General features: G+C 36.7%; 1 protein-coding gene across 2 annotated transcripts in view; it reads left to right on the top strand.

Annotated features, from left to right (window-relative positions):
- TAFA1 (TAFA chemokine like family member 1) overlaps nucleotides 1-8,185 on the top strand; it is a 492,358-nt gene extending 484,173 nt beyond the window's left edge. For both annotated transcript variants that reach the window (XM_055344118.1, XM_055344119.1), the window contains exon 5: nucleotides 5,248-8,185. In XM_055344118.1, the coding sequence (XP_055200093.1) occupies nucleotides 5,248-5,265 (18 nt within the window). In that variant the 3' untranslated portion in view covers nucleotides 5,266-8,185. The remainder of the gene's footprint in view (nucleotides 1-5,247) is intronic.
- The last annotated feature ends 6,180 nt before the right edge of the window (nucleotides 8,186-14,365 follow it).

Raw genomic sequence — 14,365 nt, 5'->3', positions numbered from 1 at the left:
TTTCAAAATAGATTATAAAATAAGGGTCTTGCCTAATTCATCCACATGGTTTTCTGAAAAGGACTGTATTTAATACAAATAATTTAAAGAATTATTTGATGATCTTTTAAAGAAGTGAAAGGTTTTGGTGATGTGGATTGTCATTCCTTGGTTTCTGTGGTAAAATAATGAGTTATCTTCAAAATATATAACAACCTGCATAGTGAGGCCATCCAACCCATCAGAATTGATGTTGCAATGCTGCAACAGGTTGGAGAGGACTGGCTAGGCCACCATTGACCTAGTAGATACTAAACAATAGGAAAGTATAGAAGTTCTAAAGGGGGCATGGTGGAAGGGTTGCTCAGAGCACTCAAGAAAGTATTTATTCAAATATACTACAAAACTATGTCAATATTTGAACAACCAGTATGGTTACACATATGTATATCATGCAACTGTGAGCCCTATTATGCGTGTTTGTATTTTAGTGCATTGACTGTTGTTGACAGCTAGCTTGACCAGTTATGAATTCCAACATGTTGAACTTGTAGCCTTCCAAAAGGGTGACTCAAATTTAAAAGAGCATCTCTGATTCCCACCCTTGTATAATGAGTCTTAAGTTGATCTTTCTTCTCAGCATTATCTTCTTTAGTAATAAAATTGGTACTTGCAGCCTTGTGATGCAGAAAACCTGATACCTTATAAAACATATTTCATATATAAATAAGTGGAGACTCTTTGTATATCAAATTTAGTTGCCCACATTGACCACAATAAGTGGTAAATGGCTCTACCTCCTTGGCTCAAGGCCAGGAGAGGTTCCTCAACATCTTAGCTTGTTAACATGCATTTTCATGCACCGGAGATGCTCAGCATGGATTGTCATATTTCAATTCAAAGAAACACCCTCAGAAGATATTATTCAATAATGAACCCAGCTCATGCCATTTACCCTCCAGAAACCATCGTCATTAACTGATGGTGAGTGGATTTCATGTTTCCCTTTGGTTATATTTTGCCTGAAATTAATTTTAACAAACAATACTGAAGATGCCCTCACAAGTCAGTTTTAAGCTACTCTGAATCATGGCTAGTATTATTGGAGTTCAGTCACCCTTATTTCAAGCAGGTTGCTGATATACTTTCTGCCAAATCTCCATTTCCTCTTCCAAATGATAACTGATCTCCCTTATTGAATGTAAGTCCTGCTCTTATGGTTCCTCCAGACCTGAAACTCAGTAAAGAACAATAACACAAGTCAAATTATTTCAGGATTTGAATATGTGAAATTCCAAGGGTACCAACTGGGAAACTCTTTGGAAGACAGAATGTAAATAAACAAAACACAGAAAATGTTAATGCTATTCTTTATGACTGTGTAACTTCCTTTGATTTGGTCTCTATAGAGTATATTTTAAAACATGTTGTAAATACTTCCTAGACATTTTCTGTCCTTGCAGAAGTACAGCACAGATCTGATCACAGTAATAGAGGTTGGAACACACTGAGTTTGCTACTGTTCTGGGTGGGCTGAATTCAACAAGACAGTTGAGTATACAAGCGAAATAAATCGCCCATGCGGTTGGTTTGAAAGCAGAGGATGTACCTGTTCTGATGTGTGTATCCATTTCAAGGACGGAAATAAGAGATTGCTCTACAGCCTTGTGAGCAACACATCACTCAACTAATAAATCTCAACTCTGTCTTTAGAGAAGAAAAAAGGAAACATTAAAAAGCTGCACGTTTTACACCTTGAGAAGACTCAGACACTACTACTGACTTACATTTTCTCCTCACTTTCTTACAAAGAAATTCACAGTGAAACACACACTTAAGTGAGAGTTAAGTCCCACTGATACATACAGGAGCTTCCATTCTGTATAAATGGCATGCTAATATCAATCCTTATGTAATATCCTCCAAAATAGGTTTTATATTAATTTTTCTAGTATGCTCTATGTGTTTTTCCCTATCAGAGTATAAATACGTCTACATACTTCAAATATTGCCTCTGGCAGTTTAACTTTTAAGACAGTTTAATAGACAGATGTACTTTAATTTTGAGTTATAGGTTTTCATTGTTCTGTTCTTATCTAGGAGGTAATCCTTAGGGTAAAAAGTTCGAGTTCTTAAAGGAAAAGGAAAAATAAAGAAAATCATCTCTTTGGTTCTCATGTATAAGACTGATTTATGAAGAGTGCTCTCAGAAAAAAAAAAACAACATAAAAGCAAAAAAAAAAAAAACCTAGATTGTTAGTGACAACTGAGAGTTTCCTTCATCCTGCTAATTTTTTAAAGTGACTCTAATATGAAGAGATTTGCAAAATAGTCTTGAGGTATCGTTTTTCTTTCCCCAAAAACCTTGCTATTATGCATTACTTCCTAAATAATCATCCCGAGTCAAAATTCTCAGCAGTCTGTGAAATGTAGATAAACAAAAGATATTTCAAAGTGTGATCTAATTCAAAGTTTCATGATGCTCATTTTTTAAGAAGGGTAGAGAGTAGAAATTCATTGCTTCATTTAAAAGACCAGACATCACAGAATGGGAACGAGTCAGGGTAACAGGCCAGTCTGAAAGAAAACCTTGGGAAAATTATATCTAGGTGACAATATGACCTACAGAAGGAAGGAGAAAAGATAAGTAGAATCAGGCACAGGCTTCCCTTTCAGGAGATTAGAGAAAATAAATCTTAGGAAAAGAGAAAGCTTCCTGTATGTCATTTTACAGAGAAAAAAAATAGTCACCCTTGAGAAATTTTCCAAACCCAGCATGGGGAACAAGAAAGCTGGTGATAGAAGTCCTCCTGGGAGAAGCCTGGCACATTTAGGTGAAGTCTCATGGCTAAACTTTAACCCTATTCCTCCTGCTTGACCATTGCTTCAGTTATTCCATTAAACTACTGTCTTGGCAGTCTGTGGCAAGACTCACCAATCCAGATTTCGACAGGAAAACTTTTCCTATAGTTTTAGAAACCTATTGGTTTATTTCTTTTCTTTAAACTTATTTATCCAAAATATAAGTTTGAAAGCTGGGGATAGTATTGGGAAATTGGCTCTGTAGACTCTGGATTTGCCAATCTCCATAATCAGGTAAGCTAACTCCCTATAGTAAATATTATACTTAATATATATGAAATACTAATGTATTATATGGCATAATATGTATTTGAAAAAAAGAAAGTTGGGGACTATATCCAATGCATTTGGGAATACTCTGTGTATTCAGGAATGATGCCTTAATTTAGAAAGACTGACCTCTCCCTGGAGAAAATAAGTGTTTGACAGTACTGTAATAATTCACATGTAAAAAGTGAACATTCGTTGTTTGGGAACATAATGAGGAAGGGAATAAAGTGAGGAGAAAACCAGTCAATTGGAAGGAAAAATCAGCACGTTAAAATAGTAGAACGTTATCATACCAGATATGATACCAAATACCTGGGGACATATCAAGCAACTTTGGATCTCCTTCAACTCAATATGTTAGTGTCTTTTGGACTAATGAGAAAATGAACAGTTAGATTTATGCAACATAGAGTCAAGTTCCCTTCCCTAAAAGGGCAAATTAGCAAGCTTTAGACTGCACACCTAACTAAAATGGCTATCTTGTCAAATTGATATTTCATGCAAATCCACTATGGTCATTTGTCCACACCCTCTGAGACCCATCCTCCTAATGGTGACTCTGAACTTGCATATCTCCATCCATCTCATGGATGATGACTGATTCTCATCAGTCAATGTTTTTTATATTGTGAGGGGTAAAGAACCAGCTTTGACATAACCCAACTTTATCACTCAGAATTCCACCAGGTCTGAAGTGTTACGAAAGCCTTTACAATCCTGATTTCCAGACTACTTTGCATAAACTACCTTTTAGAGAGAAGGGTAGGAAGATGGAGCCAGGTTAGTGGGTGCAGGGGAGATGGATTTGGAAGTTGCAGGAGGAAAATAAATCAATTTATGCTGTCACAATTGCCCCTGGGTTAGAGTGAACTCATTCATTTCTTTAACCCATAAATATATTTAAGCCTCTTCCATTTAAAGTTAGGGTATTAAAGTTTGGTGGATGTGATAGTAAATAGGACTGAACTCCTGTTCTTCCATGAAGGATAGGGCCTAAGGTTGGGGATGTGAAGGGGTGAGAATGGCAAGTCAATAGAGACGAAAGAAAGGCAGTTACAATTCAGTTTTGTGAATGTCACTTTCCCCTCCTTTTGGTGAGAAGACAATGGAAACAGGAAGTGACAAACACTATTGGAATGTAGAAAACCAAAGTTTGGAAGAATCTGTTATTTATATGGAGATGATAAAAAAATAAATATGTGAAGATTTCTCACACATGCTGCCCCTGGCACAACCAACTTTTGAAATCAAACTTTTACTACTGTTCCTACCCAACCTTGAAAGCTTTTCATGGACTCCACCCCTAGACTCAGGACACTCAATTCCTGAGACTATATATGATGAAGAAAAATACCTAAGTCCTAGAACTCTAAAGTAGAACCTTCAACTCTATTACAATCATCATTTCTGCCCCAAACCAGTGACTCTCCTTTTTAACATTAGAGTCTTTGGGACCATATTCACATATATTAAATGGCATCAATAATGGTGGGAGCATGCTCTTGGTTGCCCTTGAGTACTGTGTCATTGAGGGGAAGAGTTCCTCACCCAGAAAAGGTCTCCTATGTTCCTAAGAAAATGTGTTCTAACCTTGGCAGTGACTTTACCTTATGCCACCCCTCTACATGTTACAGCAGGCCAACTTGACAAGGTCACAGAATGACCCACCCAGTTCAAATTCAAATCAAACAGACACAGGACTAACTACATAATCTAAAGAGCCCAGTGCAAAAATGAAAACAGAGGCCTCTTGTTCAAAAATCAGTAATAATTTCAAGACTGCAATAGCGGGTCATTAAGTGAAGTGTAGGGCCCTTCTCAGCACAGGGCTCTGTGTAACTGCATAGGTCACATGCCCATGAAGCCAGCCATGGTTATTCGTTGCTCCAAGAGTCTATCTCCTCAGCTGTGGCAAAAAAAAATGTAAGGAATTGATAAAAATATGATTGTCTGTCAGTGTGCTTTTTGATCACCATTTGAGAACTACGGCTCTAGACTAACATTTTTGGCTAAAGATCACTTGAAAGAAGCAACATACTAAAAATTCAAGATGTCTTCATTTTCTGCCTATTCACCTTTCTTTATGCCTTCATTTTGTTCTTTCTCCCTGAAATTTCTTTCTTTCTTTGGTTTCAGATTCACCCAAGAACCTAATGGAGCATTTGTTATAGTAGCAAAGGAAAACCACCTCTGCGGAAAATACATTTTAAGAATTTAAAACATCTTACACATTACAAGCCAAATGGATTTCTTATTTGCACTTTGACTGGTTACCAGATAATCACAGTGCTTTTACTGTGTGTCACGAAGTACCCGATAGTGAGAAGACCTGTGCTTTTGGCAACACCATGGAAAGTGGGTTTAAAAAATAGGGTTTTCTCAACGAAAATTTTTGGGATTATGAAGAATGATCAACTATCTTCTAATTTGGATCTATAGTTACTTTGTACCATTTTAAATATATGTATATATATAATATTTTGAAATATTATATATTCTCTTCAAGAAATGAACAATACCACAGTTTGAGGCGGCTGGTGTACCTCTTTGAGTTTGGATGTTTTGTTTGTTTTGTCGCGATTTCCTTTTTTTATTGGCAAGGAAGAAGACATGTGCTCTTTTGAAATTTCAACATGGCACTCACACTGGAAGGTCAGCTACAGGTGGACTTCTGGAATCTGAGGCATCATAACAATACTGAATCAAGAGCTTCCTTCTGTTACTACTAGATGGCCCAAGGAAGAACATCGTCCTGTTTTATTGCTTTCTACCCTGTGCAATATTAGCATGCAAGCCTGGCTTACATAACCATACTTTATATTCGATTGATATATAATAACCATTCTAACCTCTTCCAGGAAAGTATTTTTAGAACTACTAGCTTTTCCACAGATAAGACAATGAGGAATTCTTGAGGGAGCTACTCCACCATGCTATTAAGACTCTGGCAAAATTATGGTATAATACGGATCCCTGTATTAATAAGTTCTGTAAATACAATGTCTTAAGGCTTTGTATAGCTGTCCTAGACTGCAGAAATGTCCTCTGATTAAATCCAAAGTCTGGCATCATTAAGTACATAGTGCTGTAGCAACAAGTCTTATCATGGCACCTCTTTCTATGTTTGATTTGCTTTTTCCAAGAGTATTCAGATCTCCTCTGGTGAGACAGGAAGACCATTAAAGCAGTTAGGTTTCAGAATGATCTATGTGACCAAATGCTAGACAGCCCTATTAAAGTGGTAAACAACTTCTTTCTAAACCTACTTGTCCTATTTATTTGCCATTTATTTTTTGAGTTAGTTTTATCCAAATCCAGAGAACACCCTGCTTAGAGACTTGTAGTCAGCCAGATTTTTTTCCATGAGGTCTTTGCTGCCATCACAGCCAATATTTCTAATCACAGTATTTTGAATATCAGAGATTCATTTCTATAACTCCTGTGTTCTTAGCCTTCAAGATGAAATGTCAAATCCCATTATTGGGCTTCTGTACTGGTCATTTGGATGATACACATGGGGCTCACTTCCCCCCCAAAAAAGAAATTTTTGTCCATCTTCTCTTTTTAAAATTTACTCCGATGATGATTATAGAAAGGAAGTATCTCTTTATTATCTACCTGGGGTAGTATAATAGTACTATAAATTCCTGTTACCTAACCTGTCATATTGCAAGTATATCTATTTTTTCTCCAAAGCTTTCTCTCTAGAATATATGTTGTTAGGGCCTCTTATTAGATCACCAGCACAATTGGTCCCCTAGTGTGGATTTTTAAAGTTAAACCTCAGGTAAAATCCAGAGGTTCCTTCATGTCTACCAACATAGTTCGAAGTCTGATCGAATATGTAAATAGTCTAATCAGATAGATTGATTCTGTACCTTGAATGCCTATAAAAGCATCCAGAAATGGACATGGAATCCTAATTGCAAAATCTAGGCTTTCCAAATACTTTCACAAATATTTGCCAGTAGATAACCATAAAATTCATACAAATAAATCAGAATCTCTTGAATTTATGGTCCATATTCATGTACTAAGTAATATATTAGCAATTGACTTTCACCTGTAAACTTCAGAGTAAAACCTGAAGTCATAAATGCAAAGAATTATCTGGAACACTACTTCCCAAAATGGGGAGGAAAAAAAAAACCTCCATAATCAAATATATCGGGGAAAAGATTTTAAATAAAATAAAAAAGAAGTAATTACTGAGAAAATTTTCAGAGCCTTTAATACACCAAAAGTGATGTATGTCTTCAAGAAAGACTAAAGCATGGGTTGCCAAGTAAAGAGCTTCCAGAATTCAGACATGTACGATGGTTACTTGACTCATGGATAGTACATCCTTGGCTAATGAAAAGCTACAAGGAATTTTTTCTGTGAGATATATTCACTGCCCTGTCACATCTTTGATTTTTTTCAACAGAACCAGAAATCTGAATTTTTATATAAAATCTAACACTTTTAAATAATATTAACTAATATGAGATGTTTGCCATTAAAAACTCTACAAGCATTATTATTGCCCCCAAATTCCCTGATCATGTGGCCTTTGCTAGGAAGTGAAGGTCTTCCGGAATAATACCCTTTTAAAAGCATTGGCCCTGAATGAAAATCTAATGTGAAGAAAAAAAGAATATTCATTCTTTGTCCTTATGTATACAGACCCTTCTCATGATTTATAATATGTGGAGCCCACAGTTTCTCCGATTCTGTAACCAGAGCCTGTAAGTCAATGAAAGAGTTAGTCTAGAGGTCAGTCAGTTCATTTCCTAGTGGTCACTTGATGCAATAATCTCCCTTGGAAAGACGTAGAACAGAAAAAGGAGGGAAAAGACCACATCAGAATCAGGCAACTATTCAATAAAACTGCAAATATTTGTAAATGTCATAAAATTCAATTTGGATTTATCATGCTCTTTCTACAAATATGTGAACCATCAAGTTGTATTTAAACTGGACCCACCCCAGTTAGGGGGACTCGGTAGCTACCCCATGCCTACATCTATCTGTTGTTCAAAATTTTTATCATGTATTGCTGGTAATAAAGAGCTCAGTGTGGTATAACTAATAATGATTTTGAGCTTGTACATCAAGTATGGTAAATAATGTTGTAGCATAACTAAAGCAAATGGAAAGGGTTTCATCCAGAACCTGTCTCTTGGTAAGAAGGAAAACATGACTCATTTTGTAAGACAGATTTTTGAGTCAGGTAAAGCTTATTTGTTGGCTTTTTTTCTTTTCTTTTTTTGCGTGATTAGATTTATCTGTTAATGGATTTGGCAAGGACAGTGAGAAGTTTTACTACTAGGCTTTTTTCCATTATGAAATGATGAAGAATGTCTTCACCAACACACAATTCAACATCTTTTTCTGCTTAAATCCAGTGTAACGTTCACAAAGCAATACAGTGATTTTATAGTGCGGTATATTATGCCACCTTGCCATTGTCACTGATATAAGTTATGAAGGATATAAAAATTGTTTATTTGAGGAGATCCACACATTCCTCACCTACATAGGATTTGCACTCTGTCCTGGAAGGTTAAATGACATGTCATAATATGAGTTTTTCTTTTAATTAAGTTTGACACTTCCATTTCAAAATCTATTAAGGTTTGCCTGACAAAGAAGTGTACCATTTCCCTTTTCGTGAACTGTCTGTTTTCCAAATAAAAGATTTAGTGGCTAGTAAATTTTAGGTCTCAATCCACCTCCATCCAGTGTATAAATATAAGAGAGCAAGATATAAGACGTACTAAGGAAAATGAGGACTCTGGTCTAGTGACAGCAGTGAGAGAATCAGATGTCCTAGTGCCCATGAGCATCATACAAAGTGATAAAATAGAATCATGTTCACACTTCAAAGTAAATTAAAAAGAAAGGCATTAACTACACACACACACACACACACACACACACACGTACATACACACATGCACACCTCCTGTTAAAGATTTAAAACTTTTAGGTTGAATAGGTGGGGTTTTTTCCTTGTAGAGATCTTAGGGGCATATCAGTGGATGTTGTGGCATGCTCTTATGTCATTGGTCTACAAATGGCTCTTATTTATTTATTTATTTATTTCACTTTTAACAAAGTGTTAAGCTCACATGTATTTGTTTTTGCGTTATTTTAAATAATAATAATAACCAATCATCAAACATGAAAACCAGGACCCCAGCTATAACTGACTGCATGTATAGACCAGATAGTATATATCCAGCCCTAACTCCCACCTGTTCAGAAAAGCTGTAATGCAAGATTAGACTCACATCTGGCATGTGCTGAGGAAAATCTGAAGCCAGACTTGCCTTAAGACAGTGGTTGTCAACCATTTAGCCATGGTACATGGACATGTGCTCATACATCATGGAGTGAGCAGAAATGGCTTCTTACTATTAATAAAGTCTGCAAATACATCTTAAAAGGAATTATAATTGGCTCAAGGGTAGTTCTCAAACAAGGCCTAAGAGGACTATGTGCCAATAGGAACTTGACAGGTAGCACAAGTTAGTTAGCCAGGATCACTTGTTAAAGCCTAAGCATATAGTGGTGAGCCTGGAAACCTACAAGACAAGGTTCCAGGAGCCAGCATTTGGTCACAGATTACTGTTGTCCTGCAGCATTAGGGAGCCAGGGTGGCCCAGTTCTTCTGTTTTGTTTGTTGTTGTTCTTGTTATTGTTGTTTTGAGAAAATCCAGAAACTCAGAGGCTTATATGAATTCTCCAAATTTTAGATATTTATAACCCATTGAATTTGCATTATAATGAAAGGGCTAAAGACTCTGTTTTGTCCTATGAAATACCAATTTACACGTCTGGTGTAAATTACATTATTCTCATGCATTTGCATGTGCATATTCTCCAGTGGTAGAAAAAGCAATGGAGATAGAGCTTGTTTGAAATTCATTGCACTTAACCTGCAGACTGTCTTACTTTCCACTGAGAATACCGTGGGTACAGCAATAGACCTCAAGTGTCCTCAACTGGGGGCATGTCACAGTTGCAAAAAGGGGTCAACCACTACTAGAATGGAGTTAATTGATTGAACTTCTGTAAATTCCAACTTCTTGGTCACAAGCTGGTATGGAAGCAAAATTTAGGGACTGAAAGGAGGCAGCGTAGGGTCAGCAGATCCCACCATTTGGTGCTAAGAGATATGAGAAGTGTATACTTTTAGTATGAAGAATATTATGAACTGGCTGCCCGATCGCAATGGCCTCTTCTCTCTGCTTCCATGTTCCACACACACCTTCCCACACATGCGGATTCTTGATTTCTTTGTCTCCTGATCTGGGTTCTCCTCCAGATTTAGAACTTCTCAAGGTTTCTCACCCCTTCCCCCACTGCCATTTACTTGCCCATTGACACATTTCTTCTTCTCTCTTTCACATTTCAGGACGATAAAGCACTGTATCCATTGAAAAGAGCCCTAAAATTGTAAGCCAGAAAAGCCCCCCCCCCATTTTCTCCACTTATAACCTAGAAAAGCCTGTACCCTCTCTATCTGAATTTTTATGTCTATAAAATAGAGATTATACACAAAGTTTAAAGGTTATGGGAGGACTAGGGAAATAGAGAAAGTGGAAATGTTTTAAAAATAGAAAGCAGCAGGTAAGCTATGGTTATTATACTCTTCTCAGATTCCTATGATTGTGTGTCACCTAGATGCTAGCCCCACTCAAGGCAAACAAAAAGACAAAGGTAACTAACAACCAAAATATGATTTCATACTCTCTTCCTAGAAAACTCAAGGACTAGACTGATCTTGTTCAACTTTATAGGATTTACCATTACCACTGTTAATGTTTTTAAGCCACTGGAAAATGTCAATATAATTTACATTCAAGCATTGTCATTGGCACAAGCAAGCAATTGTATGTCGGGGAAGGCACCTTGCTGGTGTCCAGAATGTTCATCCAGAACTTGAATTGCTAATGACCTGAGCCATCTGCTGTGTAAGACAATTTTCAGCAACTACACACAGTGTCATTACCTGGCTATTTTTTCCCCACATCTGGCCTCTTGTCATTCAGGCTATAGTCTTAGCAGATTCACATATGACCCTTGTTACTGCAGAAGGATGACATTTCCTTGTCTACTCTTATAGCTACCACACTAGTAAAAACTGCTTTCATTCATTCATTCACTCGTTCATTCAATTACCAAGTATCTGTTGAGTAGTTACTATGTGTCAGGCATAGTACTAGGTATTGGAGATAACCTCAGATTTTACATTATTCTAAGGGAAACAGACAAAAATAGTGAACAAATAATCATAAATCATGATAAAAGAAATGCAAAAGAAGCCAAGAAAGTAAATAACGTGAGGGAAACATGAGCTTGCCAAAGGATAAGAACTAAAGGGTAGCAGGAAACAGCTACACAGAGAGCCAAATGGGAAGTGAGCATGAGTAGGGTGGATGTTGCAGGTAGACAGATTAGTGTATGCCAAGACCTTAGCCAACAGAGACTTCTATTTGTTTGCAAGACTGAGGGAAAGTCTCTTTTAGTTTGCTGTCAAAGCTGAGTAGTTCAAGCAGTGGCATGAATTTGAGGAAATAAACTTAGAATCAGATCATGGGGGTACACAAAGAGTTTGAGTTTTACCTAAATTGTGGCAGGAAGAGATGGAAAAGGTTTTTAACCAAGGAATGACACAATCTAATTTATACTTACACCAGACACTATTGCTGTCCATCCATATCCTCTCCTTGGTCCTATACATGAGCAGGGCAGACCAGATATCTCAGGGAATTAGAAGAGCAACCATCAAACACTGGCATACAGAACCTGATGTAAAAATTTCCCATCTTTCTCATTCCTAAGTGGGACAAATCTGAGGCATGTTCTATATCATGGTTTTCCAGTAGAACTTTAAACAGTGTGCAAATGTTCTTCATTTGCAGGCAGAGGAAAGCAGTTTTGATGGTTAGAAACAGTTGAAGGACATGCCGTTTAGATTTGTGAGAGAATAAGCAGATCAAGAATGAAAAGCTGTATTTAAATATTGGAAGTTCTTTCTGTCATTTAGGGAAGGGATTAAATTAGTTTCTAAAGAGTGTTCCTAAAGAGAATTTATGTTTTTAAAGATTTTATGTATTTATTTGAGAGTGAGAGTGCACACAAATAGGGGGGAGGGTAGGGACAAGCAGAGTCCTTGCCCAGGGGCACACAATTCCAGGACCCTGTGATCATGACCTGAGCTGAACTCAGATACTTAACCAACTGAGCCACCCAGGTGCCCAGAGTGTGTGGAATTTATAACTACATATATTTCAGTTAAAATAAGAACAATTTACCCAATAGATCTTTCACAGTAGGTAGTGATTTTCTTGTTGTGAAGGGTGTTCAAACAGGTGAGAACACTTAGGAGTTCTATAGGAGGATTTATGCTAAAACAATCTTGTACTTCTCAGAATTTGTGATGATCTGAGTCTGATTTCTTATAAGGAGAGTAGAAATAGAATTAGAACTTTTAATATTACATTCTTATGATGCAAGAATTCATAAATTCTCAAGAGCAGCTCTGCCTGTGTACAGATTACTTGGTTTGGATGTCCAGGTGTCCCTTAACTGCCCCTGAAGTATTGCTCACCAGCAAAAACAGGTCCTCCTTTCCAGTTTCAGGGACATCTGTTTCTTCAAAGCAAGTTGGTCAACAAGCAAGTCCACTCTATCGCTAACCTGCCAGTTAAAACAATAATGAGGTGACGATGGAAGTGACTTGGAGTCATAGGAATTTTCTAAGAAACCAGCATCCCTTTGTTAAGGAGCTGTGCCAAAAGTTCATTCAGGTATAACCTCAACCGAGAGGATGAACCAGTCAGAAGTTTGATAGCAGGGAAGCAGACCAAAAACAAATCAGTCAAAACCAAAATAGTCCAAGGCAGGAATAGGTTCAAATATGTAAAACTAAGCAAGTCATTCAATATTTTAGCCAGAGATGTCTCCACCACCTTTACAATGGTTTATCAGATTATAGTTTATCATCTCATTAGATATGAGATTTTTAGAGGCTATTAACATGTATGAGAAGTGGGATATTCAATAAATGAAAATTCGTCTGGACAAAAATCTCTCAACTCTATTTTACTTTCCCATTTCAACATGATACTTATGATCTCAGTGCTCTTTCTGAGATTGTCTAAATAAAAGACCCATCAGATATTCCTTTGCTCTGGGAGAAAGTTGTGTTTTGGGAGAAAATTGTTAAATGGGAACAGTCAGTGCCAACTCAGAGGTGCCACATCCATGTTAATTAATTTTTCCTTCTAGTACATTTACCCAGAGTCCAAGAACAAAATGTTCCAAATACTCCAAGTGCTGAACAATGCTCCATGCATGCAACTGTCATCAAATAAATGTGGGGCCTATGTCAGAGGGACATCACCCTACAAAATACTCTCTTTATAATCCTGTCCTAACACAGTGATTGTCAACCCCAAAAGGTCCAATGCCCCCTTCAGACATCATCTAAGCCTCCTGAAATGAAATTCATGGATAATATAACTTCCCTATACATGTAACTCCAAAAAGTTAATGTAATTCACGGTATAATATAAAAGATAAATGCAAGAAAACTGACTTATAATAAAATATTTATTTTAATCTGTATATACTCTGGCACAAACTGTCAGAAGACATAATGAAATAAGGATTGGAGCACAGGTATGAAGACTAAGTTTAGATTTAAAGTATTAGATACTGTCTAATATTTTAAAGGAAGTATTCAGATACTGTCGACATATTATATTTTAAATTATAGACAAAGTGAAAGTGTATGTGTACAAATATTTTAAAATACAGACGAAGTAGCAGAAAAGGTGTATTTACATAAAGCCAAGAATGCAACATCTATAAATAAAAACTGAAACAAATAGGTTTATTGCTGACTCAAATCCACAATCCATGTTCCTATTGCTAATGTGATTTTTCTAAAAGAATGATTAATTATTGGTCAAATCAGGGCAATCTTTCCCCATGTACATGTTAGTTACATTCCTGAGTAATTTTAGTATATATCAAAATCATGCCCACACAAACGTCCATCAATTGATGAATGGATTAGACCAAATGTGATTCATCCATACAATGGAATATCATTGAGCCATAAAAAGGAATGCCATACTGATCCATGCTCCAACATGGATGAACTTCAAAAACACTGTGCTGAGTGAACGAAACCAGACACCAAAAATCACATATTGTATGATTCTGCTTATATGAAATGCCCAGAATAGACAAGTGT

This window comes from Nyctereutes procyonoides, unplaced genomic scaffold (genome assembly GCF_905146905.1).
Source record: "Nyctereutes procyonoides isolate TBG_1078 unplaced genomic scaffold, NYPRO_anot_genome, whole genome shotgun sequence".
Taxonomy (NCBI): Eukaryota; Metazoa; Chordata; class Mammalia; order Carnivora; family Canidae; genus Nyctereutes; species Nyctereutes procyonoides.
This window is presented reverse-complemented; position numbering and strand designations above follow the sequence as displayed.